Source organism: Macaca fascicularis, chromosome 5 (genome assembly GCF_037993035.2).
Source record: "Macaca fascicularis isolate 582-1 chromosome 5, T2T-MFA8v1.1".
NCBI lineage: Eukaryota > Metazoa > Chordata > Mammalia > Primates > Cercopithecidae > Macaca > Macaca fascicularis.
The window spans coordinates 2,318,315-2,344,760 of NC_088379.1; the positions used below are offsets into that span (position 1 = coordinate 2,318,315).

At 42.7% G+C, this 26,446-nt stretch overlaps 1 protein-coding gene across 9 annotated transcripts in view; it reads right to left on the reverse strand.

Annotated features, from left to right (window-relative positions):
* Positions 1-26,446, reverse strand: part of POLN (DNA polymerase nu) — a 157,559-nt gene that overhangs the window by 88,676 nt on the left and 42,437 nt on the right. For 8 of the 9 annotated variants that reach the window (XM_074039241.1, XM_074039237.1, XM_074039234.1 and 5 more), the window contains exons 2-5: positions 10,745-10,805; positions 10,012-10,076; positions 3,469-3,552; positions 3,053-3,148 (exon numbers count right to left, since the gene is read on the reverse strand). In XM_074039241.1, coding sequence (XP_073895342.1) covers positions 3,053-3,148; positions 3,469-3,552; positions 10,012-10,076; positions 10,745-10,805 — 306 coding nt within the window. Of the gene's footprint in view, positions 1-3,052; positions 3,149-3,468; positions 3,553-10,011; positions 10,077-10,744; positions 10,806-12,330; positions 12,400-15,279; positions 15,438-26,446 lie in introns of all 9 variants that reach the window. The other variant, XM_065544683.2, reaches the window with a different exon arrangement.

The window sequence follows — 26,446 nt, forward strand, 5'->3', positions numbered from 1 at the left end:
ACGGTGGCTCATGCCTGTAATCCCAGTACTCTGGGAGGCCAAGGTGGGCAGCTCACCTGAGGTCAGCAGTTTGAGACCAGCCTGGCCAACATGGTGAAACCCCGTCTCTACTGAAAATACAAAAATTAGCCAGGTGTGGTGGCAGGTGCATGTAGTCCCAGCTACTCAGGAGACTGAAGCAGAAGCATCGCTTGAACCTGGAAGGGGGAGGCTGCAGTGAGCTGAGATCACACCACTGCACTCCAGCCTGAGCGAGACTCTGTCTCAAAAAAAAAAAAAAAAATTAGAAATCAATAACAAAAACTATCTGGGAACCCCACACACATTTGGAAATGTTAAGACACACTTCCAAACAACTCAATGGTGAAAGAATTATAAAGAAAATATGTAGAGTTAAACGATGAGAAAAAAATGGCACATCTCAAAACTTGAAGGGTTCATTAGTGACTTCCTGAGCATCCACTATGCCCCAGGCATTGTACTAAGCACTGGGAACATCCCAGCAACAAAAAAAAAGTTGTGCACTCTTTGGGTTACATCTAGTTGGGGGAGCTGAGCAGCAGCAAATCTGTGTGTGACGCAGGGGATACCATCAGCTGGTTTCCCCGACATCAAACATGAATTCGTGGAGGAAAAGGGCAGGTTGGGGACAGGCGCTGGGGTGAGAGGAGCCACAACGCTCACCAAGGCCTCTGGGAAGGGGGCAGGGAGGATGGAGAGAAGTCATGAGAAGAAATCTGAATCTTGAATTTGTCCATGTACATGGCATAAGCCAATCTTTTCATATGCATGAATGAACAACTTGACTTATTCAGTTAAATAAAAGAGTGAGGCTAATATGACTTATGCTCATTATGTCTTTATGGGAGAAAAATGAGCTCCTCATGAAAGCTGTTGCCTTAACATGAGAGCACATCAGCACCAGAAGACAGTGATGCCTCCTTTCTTGCATTGCTGGTTGTCTGGAGAGGGAAGGGAGCTGCAAAGGGAAGTGCGGCAGTGCCAGCTGGTGCCAGGACAGAGGTGAGCTCAGGTGCCAGTGCGGGATGAGCGGCTTGCCCAGGCAGCGCCCCCTGCTGGAGCTCTGGGGCATGTTACCCATGTCCACTGTGTGGTGTTGAGACCCAAGCCTTAGTCTCTGCAGCAAGACAGATGCTGCTTCCAGGAACCACCTGCTGACCCAGCACTCCATGAACACACCACAGATGCTGAGTTCAACACCAGGGGCTGGTTTGGTTCTGGGGACAAACTGAAGTCTTTGATCTGCACAACCTACATTCTAATGGAAAAAGCAAACACACACCTAAGATAAATTTTAGGTAGTGGTGAGTTGGTGAGTTGTGTGCAGAAAATAACTCAAGGTGAAGAAACAGCTGTGACCGGGGACCTTACTGTAGTCTGGGCGACCAGAGGTCTCCTGAATGCAATGTATAAGCTGACAATCAGAAGCAAGCGGGAAAAATTTGTGGCACGAGTCTGGGGACAGAGGAGGAGCTGGCGCACAGAGCTGCAGGCAGCTCAGCAAGTGCTGGAGTGTGGAGAGAGAGGAGGTGCGGGGCCAGCAAGGCACAGCCAGAGCACAGGCCTGGGGATATGCTCTGCAGCTCGGATTTGATGGTAAGTGCAATAGAAGCTACTGGAAGTCCTAGGGCAGTAACATGACTTTTCCAGTGCTTTTAAAGGATCACTCTGCCTGGGTGTGAGGGATGAGCAGCAGGGGCAAGAGTGGTTGGAGGGATCTAAGTGAGAAAGGTCTATGGTGGAGACGGGGAATGGGGAAAAGGAGGCACGCTCAGGACCTATTTTGTGGGTAGAGACTGTGACACTCGCTGTGGGGGAGGTGGAAGGAAAGTCAAGGATGACTCACAGGATTTTTCTCGGAATGGCCAATGCTAACTGGTCTTTTGAGAGCTTTTATGTCAGGCACAGTCCTAAGTGCTGTTTCACACAGACACATGGACACACATGCACGTGCACTGAATTCTCACAAGATTCTAGGAGGGAAAGTACTATTATTATCTTTCTTTTATAGATCAGGAAACTGAGGCACAAGTAATGTTTTCATGCTGTCCAAACCATGCCGGCCAGTGATGGCTCACCCCACTGCCCCTGTTCTTACTCACTACTCTGCACTAGCTCCCAAGGACCTGGATGGAAGATGGGCCCTTCACTAAGGTGGAGAAGGCTTGAAGAAGAAGAAGATTTGGAAAGGCACAGTTCTGAGTCCCTCCAGTGGAGCATCCTCTGCAGGAGTCCATTATTCACCCAGTAACTGCTCATTAAACCAGCAAAGGCCAAGTGCAGGTACAGTCAGCGAGCTCAGGCTCCATGAGGGCCTGTACTCTAAGACACCCTCACAGGGCGAAGACCGGAGGTATGTGGTACTGGAGAGGGAACAGGACCAGAGGAGGCATCTTAGAAGGAAACCTTCCTTTGCTACAAAGTCAAATGCTGGACAGAGCACAGAAAGCACAAACTGGAGCCTCAAAAGCTGATTCTCACCACAATAACCAATATTCACAATGACATTAATTCACTTATTTACTGACCTCCACTCTGGGTCTTTTCAGTAAAAGTACTCACTGGCTTCTGAATATCGACGTATACTCTCCCACTCCAACACAACACAATCTCACTACTCCTTGTCTTCAAAAAATTGATTCCTCTCAAGAGAGGAGTAGGTAAAATTCTCTAAAATAAATCTGGGGAAAGGAGAAGACTGATGACCTGCTTCTAGTTCCTCTTGGGGACACGAAGCAAAGAGATTTTGACTGGATTGTCAAGAAGTTGGTTTTAAGAACAAAACTCCACCAAATTATGCTTTTCAGAAAGTCAAGCCAATTAACTGCTTCTGCAAAAGTGCACTGTCTGACTCTCTCTCCTTGGTCCGCAGTGAGAAAAGCAACCTTGGTGTGGGGAGCCCCTCTTCTGCAGAAACTGCTGCCAGCATGAGGGGACGGCCTGAGAGTCTCGGGTGGGTCTAAAGGTCAGCACACAGGTGGTGCAGACATGCTGTCATTCTGAAAAGAAAAGGATAACTCTGAAATCTTACCACTGCTTCTGATGTGGATGGGTATTTCTGCAGCCCTGTTCTGGGGAGACTGTTCCTTCGACTCAGCAGGTGCAGCTTTAACTTGCCAAAGAGGATCTTCAACAAAGCAATTTACACATGGTGAGGGAATCTCACATTTGAAAGAAACAGAACATTACTATAGCAGAGCCCATGCCGCCAGCCAGAGAATACACACCCAAACAGACGTTACAACATGCTTAAATTCTCACTTAGTACTTTTCTTTGATTTAAAGGCTTTGAAGTAATGAATCTCAGTGTGTTCATTACTTGTGAGAGACCATGAAAAACTTACTTTTCGGATAGTTGACATAAAATATTTATAAATTCAAAATAAATCTCCCTTTAACTCCTGAATAAGAAATACATTTTATGAAAGAGCCAAAATTCAGCTTTACCTCTCGAAGCTGGTTACTGCTCATTATAAGAAACCGTTCTCCTGCAACAAAATGAGCTTCTTGCTCCAATTCCTTGAGACGAGCCTGAAAATATGATACACACAATTAATCTCATTCATAGCTTTCACAATTTAAGATTATTTTTTGTTCATCAAACAATTCTCAACAGCGAGATGGGCATGGTGGCTTACGCCTGTAATACCAGCCCTTTGGGAGGCTGAGGCGGGAGGATCACTTGAGCCCAGGAGTTTGAGACCAGCCTGGGCAACACAGTGTGGCCCCATCACTAAAAAAAAATTAGCTGAGCACAGTGGTGCACACCTGTAGTCCTAGCTACTTGGGAGGCTGAGGTGGGAGGACTGTATGAACCTGAGAGTTCAAGGTTGCAGTTAGTTATAACTGCCACTGCACTCCAGCCTGTGTGACAGTGAGACCCGGTCTCAACAAACAAACACATACACACAAAATTCCCAAAGAAAGCTCTTAAGAGAGTAATAAATAACCTATAATTTATCAAAATAAGCATAAAAATACATATTTTGGCCAGGCGCAGTGGCTCACACCTGTGATCCCAGCACTTTGGGAGGCCGAGGCAGGTGGGTGTCTTGAGCCCAGGAGTTTGAGACCAGCCTGGGCAACATAGTGAAACCTCATCGCTACAAAAAAATAAAAATAAAAATAAAAATAAACGTATTTTGCCTCATGGTGAAATACCTAGGCTCATAGAAGCATCCTCCCCCAAAGGTAAGAAAACAAACTTAAAGAAGCAAAAATAATGGGAAGGGAAGAATCAATTCTCCAGCAATATTAAGACTAAAAAAGGAATCCAACATCATATAGAACAAGACAGAGGTAGAAAGTATAGGAAACAGGCTTGTATCAAGAATACATCAGGATATCCTATACATCAGTAAGCAAAAATATAAAAATGGGTAAAAGACTTGAGCAGATCCTTTACAAAAAGAAATTCCTAAAAGCTAATGATGCTTATGAAAAGCTAATCAACCCCACTAGTGTGAAATGTGACATACAAAATGACATCACTCTGGTCCAGAGCTCTAGAGTAGAGTCAGGGAGCCATTAACGCTGAAAAACAAAACCAAAAAGACAGGGACTTGCATTGAACCTCTGAACTGGGCCAAACTGCAATGACCACAACATCCTGGAAAACAGCTGGATTTTGCCAGTGCTGCAACTCCTGAAGAGTGACAACCAATGAGCTCAATGGATTCATGCACTGAGCCAGCCACCTCCACCAAGATCATTCTTTCACAACTGTGTATTTGCCCTTAGCTTCCTCTGAAAAATCTCGACTCCCCTTCCTCTCTTTGGAACACAATTTGGCCTTTAGCTGAATGTGTCCCCTAAATTGCAATTCCTAAGACCCCAATAAATGCCTTGTTTTACTGCTTTTCAGTCTGGTTTTTTGCCTTTTCTTGGTTGACATTAAATGGTGTCAGAAGTAGGACACAAAGCAACTCTCCTCTGCATTCTGGCACTGCCACAGATTTGAGCATGATACTTGCAGGAACCCCTTGTGCCCTATCACCTCCCTGAAGGCCTGGGACCCTGGTGGAGAATCCTCTGGTTTCCCTGAACACCCTACCTCAGTTGAGGTTCAGACCTTTACTGGGCGTCTGTCCTTTGCTGCTGGCTGTTGACAGAGGGACTTTTCCCTTTTTGGTGAGTACTCATGGTGACTTCTGCTTCTGAAAGTACAGGTGCTGAGTCACCCTCTTCTGGAATTTCTGCTGATTTTCTGTACAAAAATTACGGTTCTTTATCTTATAAATTTATTTATTGAACCAACATCACTGAAAGTGATTTGGAATTACAATGGCCAATCTGGGCATCTTTGATCTCCCAAAATTTGTTTTCCTCCACAGAAAATTAGAAGGGCTAAAAGGAAAGATTACACAGCCTGAGTGGAACAGCCACTTTACTTTGGTATCTTGAGGCATCTAAAAGAATCCAGGGAACTAAACTAATGTTCCTAAGAGATAACAATGCCGAATTAGCTCAAAGACTCTCTAAACTAGGAAAGAAAAAATAAAAACCCAGAAGCATCTTCTACCCCGACCCTTCCCATCCATTGTCACGCTCTGTACTCTCTTGCTTATATGGTAGAAACTTATTCTAAACCTGGAAAATTACCTCCCGGGTTTTCCATGAAGAGGCGGCTTACTGGATTGGGTAGCTACTGGAATAAGTATACCACTGGAAATTCTAATCATCAGTAGCCAAACAGTAGATCTTTAAATGAGAAAAACTCCCATAAAATATTTTTGATATCTCTCATTCTTACGGGAGGATCAATTTTTTTTAAGAAAGACACATAATAGGCTGAGTGTCGTGGGTCACACCTGTAATCCCAGGACTTTAGGAGGCCGAGTCGGGAGGATCACTTGAGCCCAGGTGTTCAAGACCAGGATGGGCAACATACTCATCTTAAAAAAAAAAAAAAAAAAAAAGCCAGGCATGGTGGCATGTACCTGTAATCCCAGCTACTCAGGAGGTTGAGGCAAGAGGATGGCTTGAGCCCAGGAGTCTGAGGCTGCAGTGAGCTATGATTGCAGCAACTGCACGCCAGCCTGGTTGACAGAGCAAGGCCCTGTCTCTAAAAACAAAAATAAGGCCAGGTGCGGTGGCTCGCACCTATAAACCCAGCACTTTGGGAGGCCAAGGCGGGCAAATCACTTGAGGTTAGGAGTTCAAGACCAGCCTGGCCAACATGGTGAAACCCTATCTCTACTAAAAAGACAAAATTAACGGGCACGGAGGTGGGCAACTGTAATACCAGCTATTTGGAAGGCTGAGGCAGGAGAATTGCTTTCAATTGGGAGGCAGAGGTTGCAGTGAGCCAGGATCATGCCACTGCACTCCAGCCTGGGCGGACAGAGTGAGACTCTGTCTCAAAAATTAAAAAAAAAAAAAAAAAAAAAAAAAAAAAAAAAGGCCATGCAGGGTGGCTCACACCTGTAATCCCAACACTTTGGGAGGCTAAGGAGGGTGGATCACTTAAGGTCAGCAGTTCGAGACTGGCCCAACCAACATGGTGAAACCCTGATTCTACTAAAAATACAAAATTAGCCGAGTATGGTGGCACATGCCTGTAATCCCAGCTACTTGGGAGGCTGAGGCAGGAGAATTGCTTGAACCTGGGAGGTGGAAGTTGCAGTGAGCCAAGATTGTGCCACTGTACTTCAGCTTGGGAGATAAGAGTGACACTCTGTCTCAAAAAATAAATAAATACATAAAATAAAATAAATAAATTTAAAAAGACACATAATAGTGTCATGGCTAGCCTCAGAAATTCTCTTGATGAAATTAAACAACAAAAATCTGACCTGAACAACATTAACATCCTTTGTACATTCAAACTGCCTGCTTTGGATTCCCTGCGGAACTTACAAAAAAAAAGAAGACACTCTACTTTGGTCTCATGGAGATGTAAGTCCTTTAATTCAGGAGAAGAACCACTAATTTAAAACCTGGTTTAATATGTGTGTGACTCTTGACTTTGGGGGGGTTCTTCTATTTTTCTCATGGATCCCCAAGAGTGATGAGCAGGTTCAAGTCTAACATATAGGCACCTCAACTGACTATCCTCTGGACTCCAAAACTTTTTCTTTTTTTTTTTTTTGAGATGGAGTTTTGCTCTTGTTGCCCAGGCTGGAGTGCAATGGCACAATCTCAGCTCACTGCAACCTCTGCCTCCTGGGTTCAAGCGATTCTCCTGCCTCAGCCTCCTGAGTAGCTAGGATTACAGGCATGCGCCACCATGCCCGGCTAATTTTGTATTTTTAGTAGAGATGGGGTTTCACCATGTTGGTCAGGCTGGTCTCAAACTCCTGACTTCAGATAATCCACCCACCTCGGCCTCCCAAAGTGCTGGGATTACAGGCAGGAGCCACCGCACCTGGCCTCCAAGAAAACCTTTTCAAAGAATGTTCCCAACATTAACCTTTGTTTTTCTTCCATTTGTGAGGCTGTCCGCAATGCCGTCTTCTGAAATAAGACACAACTATTTAATTGAACTGACCAGTTCCCAGAAATGGGAGAGTGGCTTAATAGGACCTTTTGCCCCTCAGGTAAATCAATTTTTCTCTACACATCCATCAACGTAGCTGTTACCGTGTGAAGCCTCCATGGGAGCTTCAGAAAAGGGAATGTTGAGGTGCAGAAGATGATCCTCCAAATATGGTGATTTGGCATGCTGAATGCTTTTGAGAACTGAAAGGCTCCAGGAATATGTCTTAGAATCTAGATCCTTCTAATCTTGTTGTTCTTCCCACTCCAAGAGCAGGGAGGAACTCTGTCTCTGGAATTTTCTTATCTGGCTAAGAAAGCTTCTTACCAAAAGAAATACAATTGTCTTCTACATGGTTCCTGAAATCTCATTATCTATTTCGGAAAAGAAGACTGAGGAATGACATTTAGACATGTTAATAAAATGTGTGGCTCTCCTGATATACAGCTAATCACCATATAATAATGCAGGCCTCCTTATTAAAACGGCTCTCTTGTTACTCAAAGTTCACTCATCTCTGAAGCCATATTGCACACTGACTTTCAACAACCCCCCTCTGTGAGATAAGACACTCTAAACAGGCAGTTCTAGTTCTGGGGAAAAGAGATAACAAATCTGTGGCTGACCAACCAATAACTGACCAGTGATGATTCCACATTTCAGATTTTGAGCAAAAGTGGGGAATGTGACATGCAACATGCAAAATGGTATCATTTTGGTCCAAGGCTCTAAAATGAAGTCAGGAGGCCATTCTAAGGACTACCTATATGACCTGCAACCCTGCAAAACAAAACAAAACAAAACAAAACAAAAAAACAAGGACTTGCCTTGAACCTCTGAACTGGGCCAAACTGCAATGACCACAACATCCTGGAAAACAGCTGGACTTTGCCAGTGCTGCAACTCCTGAAGAGGGACAACCAATGAGCTCAACGGACTCATGCACTGAGTCAGCCACCTCCACCAATGATCATTCTTTCACAACAACTGTGTATTCACCCTTAGCTTCCTCTGAAAAATCTCGACTCCCCTTCCTCTCTTGAGAACGCATATTGGCCTTTAGCTGAACCTGTGTCTCCTGAATTGCAATTTCTAAGACCCCAATAATACCTTGTCTAACTGCTTTGCAGTCTGGTCTTTCACCTCTTCTTGGTTGACAGTAGTAATCAGGAAAATAGAAACAAAACTCATAATGAGATATCATTATAGCCTCACCAAAATGGCCATAATGTAAATGTAGCCAGGGGAAGTGAGGATGTGCAAGAACGGGATCCCGTATGCATTCTCATGGGTGAGACTCTGGGAAGCCATTGGGCATTACTGAATAAAACTAAGCAACAGATTCCCTGTGTCCCAGCACACTAGTCACCTCATAGCCCCCAGAAAGCTGTGCCCACGGGCACAGGGAATACCCTCAGAGGTACAGCGTGGTTTGTAATGACAGCCACTTGGAAACAACCACACGCCTATTGGCAGTGGGACAGAGACACCAAGCACAGCACAGCCCACAACAGAAAATTCCACAGCACTGCGTGACACACAGAAATACAGGTGGAGCTGAGATGTAGAAGGCTGGGTGAAAGGCTACATGTAAATCACTGTTTACTTACAGTTCAAAAGCAAAGCTAACCGACATTGTTTAGGCTTTGAAGTGGGAAAGCTAGAAAGAAGAGCAACAATGAAAAGGCTACAAAAGTCAGGGCTATAGTTACTTTTGGCAGCAGGAAAGGGGTTCCCATAGGGAAAGCACACAGGGCTCTGGAAATTCTATGCTTTGAGCCAGGTGATGGTTATATTGGGGTTTCCTTAAACATTTTATTTTAAAGATGCTCCTGGCATGTGGTTTATTTAGACTTTTTAAAAAACTTGTGCAGATGTATGTGGTATGTGAGAAAATGCGTTACGTGTATATAATATGTGGTGGTGAAGTCAGGGTATTCAAAGCGCCCAGCATTCGACTTCAATACCTTTGTGTTAAGTACAGTTATCCTATGCTGCTATCAAACACTGCATTTATTTCTTTTATTTTACTGTTATGTTTGTACCCTTCAGCCCGCTTCTCTTCATCTTTGCCCTCCCCGCTGCTCACCCTTCCCAGCCTCTGTGTCTATTTTCCCACTCTCCATCTACATGTGTTTTCTTAAGAAAACTGAAGTAGAGCATTTTTATGTATTTTTTCATGCATCTTTACACGTCTCTGTATTTTTGTTTTTCAAGAAACCCAAGAATTCCTTCACCAAACTACAGGGGACAATGTCCCTGTAAGAAAACTTAACTTTTGAGAAGGATCCTGAGGAGCCATTAAAGAACTCCCCGGACACACATGCACTATGCTGTTTAGGTCTTTTCAATGCTTGGTTCTCCCCTGCAGGAGTCAGAAAGAGGGAGAAGAACTGTCAACATCAAACCAGGAAGAGAAGACAAGGAGAATCTACTCTAGACCTGCCACTGGGAACAACTATCTCATGCAGGAAAGAGATGGCCAGTACACACCGTCTGGAATAATAACTTACCCCAAGAAGTGCTGATATCTTCTCCATCTCCTCTTTGTTCACCTGAATGGCGTGGCTTTCCATCACTGTGATTCAAAACCAGATCATATTTGCATTAATGTATCCTTTTTACTAAACGCTAAAATGCTTCACTCCCTGATGAGGACAATAATGACTGCAACTGCCATTTACTCAGCACCTGCTGCATGCCAACCTCTGCACAGGATCTGTCAGGATCCCTGTGTCATACAGGCAAATGGGTGCATTGACAGAGCTGGCCTTTGAGGTGTGAGTGGGCGAGGGGACCGCAATGGCCAGCCTGGCCCTCCCCACACTGTGAATGCCCCCTGGCTGACGTGGTGCCCATCAGGACCTGCGTCAAAGGCAAAGGCAGAAGAGAGCCCTGCATCGGTTCTTGCAGGAAGGTTCTCAAGGTTATAAGGACAGCAAACCAGAATGAGAGACAACCACTAACACATAAAATATTTAGAGAAACCTACTCCTCCTGGGCCAGGCAGCACAGCAGGGATCCCATATGACCAAAATGTCAGAACCTCTAGTCTTTCCACACCAATGGGGAATGCAGTCCAACCCCTCACTACATACAGAAAGGGAAAGTAATAGGCTTGCTACCTCTCCGGTGCCCATGGGATACACTATCTACTCCTAAATAAGGTACAGAGAAATATTCATCCCAAACAGTGTGAAGAACCCTCTAGAAAAATGGCTCTACTTCATCTTTATGGTGACTTACCTGCCAAAATTGGTATCAAAGGAACCTCCAAAGTACAAAATAGTTGCCATAAACCATACTCCTGTTTAACAGGAAGAAATAATATCAATGTCAATTTAAATATTATTGTATCTACATTTTATTGAAAAGCCTATTTTTTTTTTGAGACAGTGTCTTGCTCTGTCGCCCAGGCTGGAGTGCAGTGGTGCGATCTCGGCTCACTGCAACCTCCACCTCCCGGGTTCAAGCGATTCTCCTGTCTCAGCCTCCTGAGTAGCTGGGACTACAGGCACCCCCCACCACGCCAGGCTAATTTTTAAACATTTTTGGTAGAGACAGAGTTTCATCATGTAGGCCAGGCTGGTTGTGAACTCCTGACCTCAAGTGATCTGCCCATCTCAGCCTCCCAAAGTTCTGGGATTACAGGCAAGAGCCACTGTGCCTGACCAAAAAGCCTCCTTAATTTTGTTGAGCTAGAATAAAGGAGACCCCTATCATGAGCATGGCTGGTCTCCTACCCAACTTCTACCCCTCTTGCTTGCTCTTCCCAATAAACTTATTTCCCTTAAGTAGGCTATTTTATTACCAAGATCTGGTAGAGATATTTAGAAATATAGATAGGTTCAAGTCAAACATTGGAAGTGGCAAAAAAGAAATAAAAAGAAATATCTGATAGGCCAAGCCCCATTCTCAATTTTCTTTACTCTTTTTCATTTTTAAGATTGATTTAAGCATTTGTAGACTTTTAGACTACCATTTTAATTTCAGAATAGGCTTACTGAATTCCCAAAATTTACTAATAATTCTCATTGATTTTTCACTGCCACTATGGATTAATTTGGGGAACATTAGAATCTTTATTCTAGGCCACCTCCCCTGAGAGCACGGAATCTCTATTTATCTGGGCCTTCCGGTGCTCTTCATGAGTCTCATTTTTTTAATTTTTCCTGCTGCCATGAGAGAGTCCCAGGTTCCATCCTCCAACTCTTGCCCTCATGTTCCCTCCTGCTCCTCCAGACCCATTCTCTGCCCTGCCCTTGCCCACAAGGCGGGGCAGGCCCCTCCAGGTCACATCACCCGGGCCACTCCTCTGCCTTCAGATTGGGCACTGAGGACAGAAGGGAGGGAAACGGGCTGAGCTACTGCCTGTCCCTGGAGGCTTCTCCTTCTGGCTGGTTCCCTTTGCCCTCCCTGGCCTCTGGACACAGTCCCTCCACTCAACACTTCTTGGTTGTTCATTGCAGTGGCTGTCTGCTTCCCAGGAAGACTCTGATTGAGTGAAACTACGTCCATCCCACTATTAATCAAAATCAATGCTCAGCTTTTACGTTAACTATGGCACTGGAAACATCCCACTGAAAGAGGAGGCTCTAAAAAATATTACAACTGTTTTCAACCTAGAGAAAGCATTTTTAAAACTTCAGGTCTTATCATTGCAGACTACCCTTCTCTGAGTAATGCACAGGTTAATTTGTTCTTAGAACTCAAGGTTGCGTTTTCTTCACATTCAAACACAGCGCAGGGTTGCTCCCTGGGAGTGCGGGTGCAAATGAAAAGACATCTCTTGTGAGTCTCCGTCAGCCAGAAATTATAATAAAATGTCTTGCCTTCAGTTTAGAGCAAAGGTCCATTGTAAGTCTGTAGAGTATCTTCAGGTTGTCACGTACATTCTGATTCTTTAAAAGAGTAAAAGTATTTTTAAAAATCAGATAAACTTGGTGGCAGTACTCATTACGGTCTGGAACTGACATGACTCGAAAACTGTTTCCTAGTAAAAGCCCATGAGGTTTTCAATGGCAGATGTCATGTATGTGGTAGTATCAACAAACACCTCAACTGGACAAGTTCCTGTCTGTAGAAAGTGCTTCTACTGTGCAAGTGCAAGCTATCCATAGTTGGACACTTCCTCCCAACCTAGGGTATTTCCTTATTTTACAGATTAAGAAACAGAAACACAAAGAAGCCTAATGTCTCAGGTGCAATGATTAAATGGTAGTAGGGAGAGGAGAATGCAGACCTGGCCTCTCTGGAGTCCACAGCTCCATTCTCTCAGCCTTACCACCTTGTACCTGCGCACAGCTGCTGCCACGCTCCTCACTTACCCCTCCATTCTCAGCCCAGGAGATGCACACAGAGGCCCTGGGAGATGACAAACAAGGGTCTGTGTTTGGCTGACAAAGAGGGAGATGGGATGAGATGTGCCCCTCAATACAGAGTCTAATTATCCTTCCCCTAACATGGAGCGCCAGGACCTCTTCTTCAACACCCCATTCTGTCAAACAAATCCCCCAACTCCAGCCCACTCAGACTCAGTTTTCTGCTAAAGGCCTGAGATTAGAGTGAACATCCCATGGGACGAGTGGCGAGCCACACACCACCTGGCACTGTTTTCTAGTCATCTCGGTTGTGGCTCTCCTGTGAATGTCGGGAGAACATCCTATGGAAGAGTCCCTCCACGTCAAGTTCTTAACTGCCACTTGGGAGAATCTACCCGGCTGCCTGCAGGAGCCTTCCGCGCCCCAAAGCTGACCATGTGATTCCCAGTCTGATTAGCCCCAGGACAGGCCCGGCTCCCTGGTATGGCGCAGCTGCATGAGGAGCCCCTACATTTTCTCTGGCTCCCCACAGCCATGCCTCCTTCTCCCCAGGTCGGCCTTGCTGTCCTCCACAAAGGCACCATGTTCTCTGAGAGTCTTACTATATCCCTGCTGCTCCCTCTACCTGGAACTCTCTTCCATTTATCGGAACAATTCATGCCACCTCTTTGGAGAGAAGGGTGTAATCTGTGATCATGTAGATTAATGGCTGGACCTCCATCTCCCATCCTCATCCATGCACCACATGGCTCAACTACAGACACATATCTGGCTGATGAGACATAAATAGAACTGCATCTGAGGCTGTCTCTTTTCTGCCTGGAGTGTGGATGAGTTAAACCCTGGGCCTCAATTTGACCCTGGGCAAGGTACATGTACGTTAACCTTTCTACACCTCAGTTTTCTCATCTGTAAACTGGGACTGATAATTCTGAGATGGACTACTCCTCTTTCTAATATCTCAGCTTCTGTTTGAGAAGTCTTCCTGCCTGACAGCATGGATTCTGAGTAGGAATACTAATCAAGATGCCTGGCCTCCTTGGTGGGGTGTAGACACATGGTACAAGGAGGGAAAGAAAACACTCTCCAAGTGCTGAAACTTTGACTTTTGGACAAGAGAAAAGGTCATGGTTCAGTGCTGCCACCATGCCTACCGGTTCCAGCTCCCTGGGACCCAGGGCCACCTGACTCCTGTTCTTCCCAAGGCCTGGTACTGCTTTTCCTCTGACTCTGTTGGCTACCCTATATCCTTCTGATAAATCTCTTTTTATATTAAGGGAAAGTGCATTTCTGCAACTTATAACACCAAACCCTTATTGGTACAAATCTTCACATCATAGATGATCTGTGAGGATGAAGTACATGAAGCAAATATCCCCAGCTCAGTGCCCGGTGCCTGGCACGGGCTCATATCACCTCTTACCCCCAGCTCAGTGCCCAGCGCATGGCACACGCTCACATCACCTCTTGCTTTGCTCTGATTGCTGGAGCTAGCTCAGTAGCCTGTGTGTTCTTCTAGCAGTGATTTTACCATGTAACTGTTCACTGACAGCTAACTAGAAAGCCTGAACAGAGTGGCCCCAACTGTGACCACACTGACACCACTAGACACCTCTCCTCTGGGGCCTGCTGAGAAGTCTCTCTCTGGGTTCTAGGCACAGTTCTAGAAGCTGTGAGTGCCTTTGTTTCTCCAGATGGTGCTTCCTGATAACAAGGGGGAATCTCTATCAGGGGAGGGCCTGGAGAGACCCAAGACAGTTCCTTTTTTTTTTTTTTTTTTTTGAGACAGAGTCTCACTCTGTCACTCAGGCTGGATTTCAGGGGCACGATCTCAACTTACTGCAACCTCTGCCTCCCGGGTTCAAGCAATTCTCCTGCCTCAGCCTCCCGAGTAGTTGGAACTACAGACACCCGCCACCATGCTTGGCTAATTTTTATATTTTCAGTAGAGACAGGGTTTCAGCAGGTTAGCTAGGTTGGTCTTGAACTCCTGTCCTCAAGTGATCTGCCCACCTTGGCCTCCCAAAGTGCTGTGATTATAGGCATGAGCCGCTGTGCCCAGCCTGAGACCCAGGGCAGTTCTGACCATTCTCTCCACATAGACTGAAGAGTGGCCATCCCAGGACCTCTGGCACTGTGGCCACATCACCAGCACTAAGGATTTATCAACGAGTGGCTTTCTGTTCATGGAGCAGGGGACACTGACACCAGAGAGTCATCTGGAAGAGTCACACTATGGACAGATTTCCTAGGAACAGGTGCCATGGAAGAACAGACATCACCCATCCTTATTCAACATTCTCCACCAGAAACGCCAAGGTCAGGACTATTTGTGCTGAGTAAGTGAAAATGAATGTTGACAACATTCTTTTTACTATTAGGCTATCAAAAAAATAGAAAAAGCTTCCGGAAAGAAAAGGATGTATTAAAGTTGATAAAACCTTATCTTAAACAACTCACCACAATATTTCTTGAGGAATTTTCATATGTGCTGTTCACTTTAACCGTAATGGATTTTTCACAGTATTTTTCTACTAAATCTTCAAAAGAGGGTACGGCATCACTAGGATCTATAAGCCATGCAGCAATTCTGGGATCTAACCCTACAAAATCAGCAACTGAAGAGAAAAAGGTCATTCAGTCATCCCAGGAAAAACCAATAATTGTTTTTCCTGCTTTGACAAGGCTCTTAAGTTCAAATGAGTAATAGTAGTATTATCATCCTCTCAAATTATAGAGCTAAGGACCAAAGTGACTCTCCATCATTCTCCAGAATTTGGAACCTTTGGTAAGGCAGCCTCGATGAACCCAAGTCCCACATGGCCCATCTCTGTGGGTGTCACATTAAAGAGGCAGATTTCAAGTAGCCATAAAAGAGGAACTCCAAGCTCACTTGCAATTTGGATCTCTCAAAAACATGTTAAAAGCTGTCGAAGTCAGTGTGGTGGGCCATGCTTTCTGCCTCCCCTCTTCCTTGCTCCTCTTTCCCTCAGGCATCCTCTCTGCCAAGTTCTGCCCTCCTCCAGCCTCTCACTGGGCTGTCTTGCACCATGGAGTCTGGAATCCAAGCCTCTTGAGCAAAAGGAAGAAGGGTGGGAGTTGCCTGAGCACACACGACACCCTCGTCGCTGAATGTTGAACAGGTAGTGTGTGCAAGGCAAAGACACTTTGGCACTCTCCCTGAAGTGTGGAAAATCCACAAGACAACTAATGTGCAGCGCCTTGGTACTGTATAAGGAACACCAGGTCTAGATTCTGAATCACCCTCTGAGCCTGGGAGGCCACCTCGCCCCTTCAGTGTTAGTTTCTTCATCCAAAAACTGGGGGGAAAGATTACTGCAATTATCTGAGATACACATGAGAAAACACTTTCTAAAAAGTAAACACGATATTTGCTAAACAAACAAGTGTTTATACCAGAACACTTTAGACATGAAGGGAGAGTCATAAAAGGACAGAGGGCGGGTATAAATTAATAGACAAACTAAATCCTAAAGTGACTGCTTTTTAAGTTACTTTAAAATTTTGAATTGTGCCATACAAAAATAAGGAGTTTGCCTTCAAATAAAACTATAGTCTTAGATCATATCACATTAAATATTATATGTTCCAGCATCTTAAATTATACCCGTCTAAGAGATTTATATTTACCAAAGCAGCCAGTATTATGACTTTCTCACTTGATAGCTAGGAAGTCTCTTACAGTGGCACATTTAGAGCTCTGGATTAGAGAAGTCAGTGGTCCTCTGGCTGCCTGCCACCTCTGTCAGCAGGGCATGATTTTCTTTTTTTTTTTTGAGACAGAGTCTTGCTCTGTCACCCAGGCTGGAGTGCAGTGGCCGGATCTCAGCTCACTGCAAGCTCCGCCTCCCGGGTTTACGCCATTCTCCTGCCTCAGCCCCCAGAGTAGCTGGGACTACAGGCGCCCGCCACCTCGCCCAGCTAGTTTTTTGTATTTTTAGTAGAGACGGGGTTTTGCCGTGTTAGCCAGGATGGTCTTGATCTCCTGACCACGTGATCTGCCCGTCTCGGCCTCCCAAAGTGCTGGGATTACAGGCTTGAGCCACCGCACCTGGCCCAGGACATGATTTTCTACAACACAGTCTGGTGATGCAGACTGACCCAATAGGACTGTTTCATTCCACTTCCCTTTTCAATGCTCTAATGTTTCTAAAGTAACGGTTATCAACATATATTTTTTAAAATCCTTGGGGAAGCTCTGACAGTATAAGAATGCTCTGGGAAATGGTCCCTATAATCTCTTGCAACTGACAAACTGAAGCTTGCCAGGACAAATCCCACACTAGGGAGAAAATGCCAGTAGCTGAAAAAGAAATGCTAACAAAATGAGATTTAAAACAAGTTCAGAAAATTAAGAAAGAGTAAAAGTTATGAATAAGTAAATAAATCCGAATTATATACTTAGAAATTAAGTGACTGAGAAAAAGAAAAATTATACAAAAAAATGACAGAATCCAGGAGAGAAAAATTTTTTAAAAAGACAATTCAGAAATAAAAACTAAACTGGCAAGACACAAACGCAAATAAACATAATAGCTAACTACTTAAAGTAAAAAAAGATTTAAAAAAGGGAATTTTTTTGTTTGTTTTGTTTTATTTTTTTGAGACGGAGTCTTGCTCTGTTGCCCAAGCTGGAGAGCAACAGCACAATCTCGGCTCACTGCAACCTCCGCCTCAGAGGTTCAAGTGATTCTCCTGCCTCAGCCTCCCGAGTAGCTGGGATTATAGGCCCCCACCACCACGCCCAGCTAATTTTTGTTTTTTTAGTAGAGATGGGGTTTCACCATGTTGACCAGGCTTGTCTTGAACTCCTGACCTCAGTTGATCTGCCCACCTCAGCCTCCCAAAGTGCTGGGATTACAGGTGTAAGACACTGTGCCCAGCCAAAAAAGAGAATTTTTTTTAATAAAAAAGAATCAAGTCCACCAGAACTAAAAAATAAAATAAAATAAAATTTTAAAAAATCAAAAAGAAATGAAGAGACTGAAAATGGATTCCGGACAAAAAAACGATAAATATGACAAAAAGATAAATATGAAAGACAGACAAAAAGATTCAACATATGAAATAGGAAATCAAAGGGAAAAAAACAAACGAACACAGCATTAAACACTATAATTCAAGATGACTTTAGGCAGGGTGCGGTGGCTCATGCTTGTAATCCCAGCACTTTGGGAGGCCAAGGCAGGCGGATCACGAGATCAGAAGAGGCAGATCACAAGGTCAGGAGATCGAGACCATCCTGGCTAAAATGGTGAAACCCCGTCTCTACTAAAAATACAAAAAATTAGCTGGGCGTAGTAGCGTGCGCCTGTAGTCCCAGCTACTCAGGAGGCTGAGGCAGGAGAATGGTGTGAACCTGGGAGGCAGAGCTTGCAGTGAGCTGAGATCGCACCACAGCACTCCAGCCTGGGTGACAGAGCGAGATTCCATCTCAAAAAAATAATAATAATAACTTTAAACTACATAAAGACGTATACATAATCAATACAGTATAGTATTGACACAGAATAGACCTACAGATCAGTGGAGCAGAATTGAGAGTCTAGAAATAAACCCATACATCAGTGGTTGATTGATTTTCAACAAAAGTACTAAGAATGGTGTTAGACACCAACAGCGGGTTGAATTGTGGTCCTCAAAAGATAACTCCACCCAGAATCTCAGAATGAGAACTTATTTGAAATAAGGGCCTTTGCAGATATAATTATGGTAGGAATCTTGAGATGAGATCATCTTAAGTTAGGGTGAGCCCTAAATGTAATGATGGGTGTCCTTATGAGAGACAGAAAAGAAGGTGACATATAGAGACACACAGAGGGAAAAGGCCACATGAGGATGGAAGCAGAGACTGGAGGGATGTATCTACAAGTCAAGGAGTGAAAAGGACTTCCAGCCACCACTAGAAGCTAGGGAAGAGTCACAGAATGGATTTTCCCTCAGAGACTCCAGAAGGAACTGTCAACACCTTAATTTGGACTTCCAGCCTCCAGAACTGTAAGAAAATAAATTTGTTGTTTTAAGCACTCAGTTTTAAGTTACGCAGACCTAGGACACTAATACAGACCCCTACCTCACACCATATGCAAAAATTAACAAAAAATGGATCATAAGCCTAACCTCGGAGAGAAAATGATTAAACTCGTATAATAAAAATATTAGTAAATCTTTCTGACCTTGGATTAAACAATAATTTCTTAGGTTTGACACCAAAAACACAAATGACAAAAGAAAACACAAATAAATCAGATTTCCTTAAAAAAAAAAAAGAGTGCTTCAAAGGACATCAAGAAATTAAAAAGACAAGTCACAGATTGGGAGAAAGTATTTGCAAATTGTATATCTGACAATAAACTCATATTAGAATATAAAAATAATTATTTCAAATAAACAATAAAAAGACAACACAATTTTAAAATGGGCAAAATATTTGAACAGACATTTCTCCAAAAAAAGATATAAAAGTGGCCAATAAGCACATGAGAAGATGTCCAATATCATTAGCCATCAGTATAATACAAACCAAAACCACAAGGTGTAACACTTCACATCCACTTGGATGACTAAAATAAAGATAGACAAAAACATGTATTGGGCAAGGATGTGGGGAAATTACAATGCTATATACAGTGCTGGTTAAAATGGTGCAGACCTGTTGGAAACAAGTTTGGCAGTTCCTCAGAATGTTAAATACAGAGTACCACATGACCCAGCAATTCTACTTCTTCTAGATATATACCCAAGCAAGTTGAAAATATATCCATGCAAAGACCTGTACACCAAAGTTCATAGAAGCATTAATCATAACAGCCAAAAGTGAAAACAACTCAAATGTCCATCAGCTGATGAATGAATAAACAAAATATGAATATTATTCAGCCATAAAAAGGAATAAAGTACTGATATATGCTACAACATGAATGAACCTTTAAAACACTAGGCTAAAAACCACCAACAACAAAAAACTACATCAGGCTAAATGAAATAGGTCAGTCACAAAAGGCCGCATATGGTATGATTCTATTCATGTTAAATATTCAGAATACACAACTCCAGAAACAAAAATCAGCAGATTAGTGCTTGCCAGAGTCTGAGAAAGGGGAGATGGGGAGTGGCTGCTAAGGAGTACAGGGTTTCTTTCTGGGGTGACAAAATGTTCGTAGTATGACAAAATATTCGTAGACAAAAAATGTTCTACGAACATTTGGACTTAATTTGTCATAGGTTAGGCTTATGATCCATTTTTTGTTAATTTTTGCATATGGTGTGAGGTAGGGGTCTGTATTAGTGTCCTAGGTCTGCTGTAACTTACCATAAACTGAGTGCTTAAAACAACAAATTTATTTTCTTACAGGTCTGGAGGCTGGAAGTCCAAATTAAGGACTATGACAAAAATGTTCGTAGACAAAAAAGTTCGTAGTGATATTACGTAGTGGTGATAGATGCACAGTTCTGTGATTACTTTAAAAACCCCTGAATTGTACAGTTAAAGAGTAAATTTTATGGTATGAAATTATATCTTAATAAAACTGCTATTTTTTAAAGCTATACCAAAAAGCTGTTTACAACTTTTTTTTTTCTTTTTTTTTTGAGACAGTCTTGTGAGATCTCTGCTCACTGCAACCTCTGCCTCCCAGGTTCAAGTGATTCAACTGCCTCAGCCTCATGAGTAGCTGGAACTACAGGTGCACGCTACCATGCTCGGCTAATTTTCAATTTTTAGTAGAGATGGGGTTTCACCATGTTGGCCAGGCTGGTCTTAAACTCCTAACCTCAGGTGTTCCACCCATCTTGGCCTCCCAAAGTGCTGAGATTACAGACATGAGCCACTGCACCCAGCCAAAGTTTTTTTTTTTTAAAGGTACATACATATATTGGAAAACTGATCCAAAACAGCCAACACCAAGACACAGTCTAGTAAAACAACTAGACTTAAAAAAAAAAAAAAAAGAAAAAAAGAAAAAGGAAAACAAAACAAACAAAAAACTTTGGGCATTCAGACAAAAAGACCAAGTCATTAATTAGGGAAACAGAATCAGATTTTCACCACACTTTCTGAAAGCACCACTTTATGCCAAAAAACAATAGTATAGCATATTTTAGAAACACAAAGAAAGATGCAAACCAGTGATCTTATATACAGCCAAACTGACCTCCAAGTACAAAGGATTCTTCGGTATGTTTTAAAGGAGATGAATAAGGTTAAGTAAAAACTCTGTCATCCTGAACATGAATTAGAATTATCAGTATGAACTCATGGTATATTTTATCTTTAAAAATACAAGCATCTTAGCCTGGTAACAAAAGTCAACCTAATAGTGAGGTTTACACCCAGTGACCAAATTCTGGTCTCTAAATGCCATTTTTACTAAAGTAATAGGGCTTCTTGAAGAAATGGTTAATTTCAGGTCTAGGGCAGGAAATGCACAAGATGACCTGGAAACATCCTACCATACCGCAAATCAAGGAAGATGCCCAGATTACTAGGTTTGTATGACAAAGACTCACCTAACTCATCAAAGATCATGTGCAATGTGTCAAAACATATCAAATATATTTAAATTCATATGCTCATAATGATACTAAAATGAAAAGACTTTTAAAATTATCACCTTTTGGTGATTCTATGAAACAATTCATTATTTTGAAAACAGGTAAATAAAGGAAAATAATCAAATTTTTATCTTGGCTTTTCCAAATGAAGTACACTTAGGGTAACCAAATAGATGATAAAGGGGGATTTCTCTTTATGTAAGTATTACAGCTAATAAATGAAGAAAGCATAATAGATCTTAAATATCACCATGTTGCAATTAAGGAACCTAGACAATGACAAGCAGTAGCTTCTAACATCACACAAAAAAAGGTAAACATCCAAACATTATATACTTCCTGACAAATATATACAACACTATGTAGTCTTGCTCTCCCAAAATCTAACCTGAATCTGATCAAGCATCTGGATCTAACTGCCAATTTACAGGAAATAGAAGAGAGCGAACATATTAAATGACAAGGAGATGTGCTCAGTAAAATCCAGACTGTGAGAAATTCTACAGGACAAACACTCTGGTTTCTTCAACAACAAAACAACTGCAAGGATGTAAGACAGAGGAAGGGAGAACATATAGATGAAAAGAGGCTTAAGAAATACAAGCACACCTGGCTGGGCGTGGTGGCCCATGCCTGTAATCCAAACACTTTGGGAGGCCGAGGCAGGCAGATCACCTGAGGTCAGGAGTTCGAGACCAGCCTGGCCAACATGGTGAAACCCGTCTCTACCAAAAATATAAAAAACTAGCCAGGCGTGGTGGCACGTGCCTGTAATCCCAGCTACTCAGGAGGCTGAGGCAGGAGAATTGCTTGAACCTGGGAGGCAGAGGTTGCAGTGAGCCAAAATTGCACCACTGAACTCTAGCCTGAACAACAGAGAAAGAAAAAAAAAAAGAAATACAAGTTACGGGCTTTGGGCCCCAGTTAAAACAAATTGTAAAAAACAAAACAAATAAAACAAAAACAGTTATAGAACAACTAGGGAAGTGCAAACACTGACCAGATATCTAATAATAAAAAGAGATTATTGGTAATAGACTGATGTTACCAAAATGGTGGAACACAAGCAAGCTGGCTTCACTCTCCTTCACAGAAAAGCAACAACCAATATATAACATCAAGATTATCACCAGCAATATCCCAGAACCCAAATATAAGGATGACACAGTTTCCAAGGCCACATAGAAGTGAAAAAACTCCATGCAGATAGTAAGAGAATCAGACTTTATGTCCCTTCCCCCATCTGCCAGTCACCAAACATGTAGAAAAATTTCCCTCAATTCAGTTACTAAACTGGAAAAAGTGAGACCAAGGTGGACAATCAACTTTCCCATCATCTTGGGCCCCCTGGCAGGAGAACCCTCCCTGCCACAATCCACAGGAAGCATCATGAGTGCCTGAAGGGAGAAATATCCCTGAGGAGAGCCAGAAATGGGCGGTGGTTGAGACTAGCAGACACTCTCCTCTGTACCACAGACAGAGAAGACACCAAACCAGAAAGGCTGGTCAGGAGGATCATGTTGTAGGAGGTAGATCCTACAGGTCCCCTGGGCATGAACTCCCAGCTAGCCTTCCCATACTGCGAGGTATATACCCTTAGGGACTTTCCTCACCAGGGATGGGGAGTGCTCTGAAGTTTGCTAGAGCCAAGGCACACCTGGGCTTAAGATGCCATCTAGTGCTGAAAAGGAAGCAAGGACCTAGCAAAAACGAAAAGATACTCAACAGATATATTGAAAAAAATTCTGAGCAAACATATCCAATAAAAAACCAAAACAAGCCAGAAAGAGAAGATTGGAACAAAAAACTAATCCTTCAATGCAAAGAAATAGATATACATTCACAAGAAATAACAGTAAGTGGGGAACCATGACCTCTTCAAACCAGACAAAGCAAGGAGCCAGGGACTGACCTTAACAGGATGGCGATAGGGAAGCTCTTTGATCAAGAATTCAAAACTGCAGTATTAAGGAAACTCAGTGATCTCTAAAATAACACAGAAAAACCCAGAAATTAATCAGAAAAATTTAATAGAGGTTGACATAATTTAAAAAATCAAACAGAAATCCTAGAACTGAGAAATATATTTGCTGAACAAAAAAATTCATTAGAGGCTCTCAACAGCAGAATGGATCAAGCAGATAAAAGAATCAGTGAGTCTGAAGATAGGCTACTGGAAAAGACACAGAGGAGAAAACAGAAAAGAAAGAAGAGAAATGAAGAACACCTATAAGATATAGAAAATTGCCTCAAAAGAGCAAATCTAAGAATTATTGGTGTTCAAGATGAAGCAGAGCAAGAGCAAGGAGTAGAAAGCTTATTCAAAAAATAATAACAGAAAACTTCCCAAATCTTTTTTTTTTTTTTTTTAGATGGAGTCTTGCTCTGTTGCTCAGGCAGAAGTGCAATGGCTTGATCTTGGCTCATTGCAACCTCTGCCTCCTGGATTAAAAGTGATTCTCCCATCTCAGTCTCCCAAGTATCTGGGATTACAGGTATGTGCCATCATGTCTGGCTCACTTTTGAATTTTTAGTAGAGACAGGGTTTCACCATGTTGGCCAGGCTGGTCTCAAACTCCTGACCTCAAGTGATCCACCTGCCTCAGTCTCCCAAAGTGCTGGGATTATAGGCATGAGCCACTGTGCCCGGCCCAAATCTTGAGAAATATATAAATATCCAGGTACAGGAAGGCCAGAGATCCCTAAACAGATTAAACCCAAATAAAACTACCCTATAATTACCCAAATATAACTATCCTATATTTTACTACACATATAATAAGCAAACCCCCAAAGGTCAAGTACAAAGAAAGGACCCCAAAAACAGCAAGAGAAAAGAACAAATAACATATAAAGGAGCTCCAATTCATCTGGCAACAGGTTTCTCAACAGAAGGAGGGAGTGGGATAACCTATTCAAAGTGCTGAAAGAAAAGAAAACTGCCAGGCTTGGTGGCCCACACCTGTAATCCCAACACTTTGGGAGCCCAAGGCAGGAGGATTGCTTCAGGCTAGGAGTTCAACAGCAGCCAGGACAACATAGTGAGACCCCTGTCTCTACAAAATAAAAATAAAAACATTATCTGGGTGTGGTAGAACACACCTGTAGTCCCAACTACTTGGAAGGCTGATGCAGGAGGATCACTTCAGCCCAAGAATTTGAGGTTACAGTGAGCTATGATCGCACCACTGCATTCCAGCCTGGGTGACAGAGTGAGACCTCATCTCCCCACCACCCCCCACCCAATAAAAAGGAAAACAAAACAAAAGACAACTGCCAACCAAGAATTCTGTGCCCAGCAAAGCTATCCTTCAAACATGAAAAAGAAATAAAGCCCCAGACAAACAAAAACTGAGGAAATTCATCATCACCAGATATGTCTTCCAAGATATGCTAAAAGGAGTTCTTCAACCTGAAAGAAAAAAACACAAACATACAAAAAGGAAACATTTGAAGGATTGAAACCCACTAGTAAAAGTAAATACACAAACTCAGCATACTCTAACACTGTAATTGTGGTATACAATCCACTCATAACTCCAGTGTGAAGATTAAAAGATAAATCTATAAAAAGCAGTAACAGCTATGGCAACCTGTTAAGAGATGGGCCATATAAAAACACATAAATTGAGGCAACAAAAAGTCAAAATGTGTGTAGGGGGTGGAATTAAAGTGTAGAGGTTTTTTAGTTTTTCCTTTATTTGTTTGTTTCTATTCTTTTCTTTGTAAATAAAGGTAAGTTGTCATCTGTTTAAAATAACTAGTTACAAGATTTTTTTGTAAGCCTCCTTTTTATTTGTAGTGTATATATTATCGGTTTTTGTAACCACAAAGCAAAAACCTACAATAAATACACACACACAAAAAAGCAGCAAATTAAAAAGATCCTACCAGAGAAAATCACTTAACCACAAGTAACAAAATGGCAGAAATAAGTCCTCACCTACCAATAATATTGAATGTAAATGGACTAAATGTTTCAATTAAAAGTCATGGAATGGCTGAATGGATAAGGAAATACTTATACAGATTTACATAGAATAAAAGTGAGGGAAAGCAAGAATTAACATTGCTAAAATATCAATGTTACCAGCTGGGCGCAGTGGCTCATGAGGTCAGTAGATCGAGACCATCCTGGCTAACATGGTGAAACCCCGTCTCTACGAAAAATACAAAAAATTAGCCGGGCATGGTGGCAGGTGCCTGTAGTCCCAGCTACTCAGGAGGCTGAGGCAGGAGAATGGTGTGAACCTGGGAGACGGAGCTTGCAGTGAGCCAGGATCGTGCCACTGCACTCCAGCCTGGGCGACAAGGAGAGACTCCATCTTAAAAAAAAAAAAAAAATCTGTGTTACCTATAGCAATCAAAGAGTCAATGAAATATCCATCAAAATACCAATGACATTCTTCATAGAAATAGGACAAAAAGGCCAGGCACGGTGGCTCACGCCTGTAATCCCAGGACTTTAGGAGACCAAAGTGGGCGCATCACAAGGTCAGGAGATCGAGACCATCCTGGCCAACATGGTGAAACCCTGTCTCTACTAAAAATACAAATATAGGCATGGTGGCGGGTGCCTATAGTCCCAGCTACTTGGGAGGCTGAGGCACGAGAATCGCTTGAACCCCAGGAAGTGGAGGTTGCAGTGAGCCGAAATCACACCACTGCCCTCCAGCCTGGCAACAGAGCAAGACTCCATCTCAAAAAAAAGAAAAAAGAAAGAAAAAAGAAAAAAAAGAAATAGGACAAAAAAAGCCTAAAATCTGTATGGAACCAAACACCCTGAATAGCCAAGCAATCACAAGCAAAAATAACAAAGCTGGAGGAATCACACTACCTGACTTCAAATTATACTACAAAGCTATAGTAACCAAGGCAGCATGGTACTGACATAAAAACAGACACATAGACCAATGGAATAGAATAGAGACCCCAGAAATAAATCAACACATTTACAGACAATTCATTTTTGACAGGCTCCAAGAATATATATTGGGGAAAGGTGCTGGGAAAATCACATGCAGAAGAATGAAACTAGACTCCTATCTCTCAC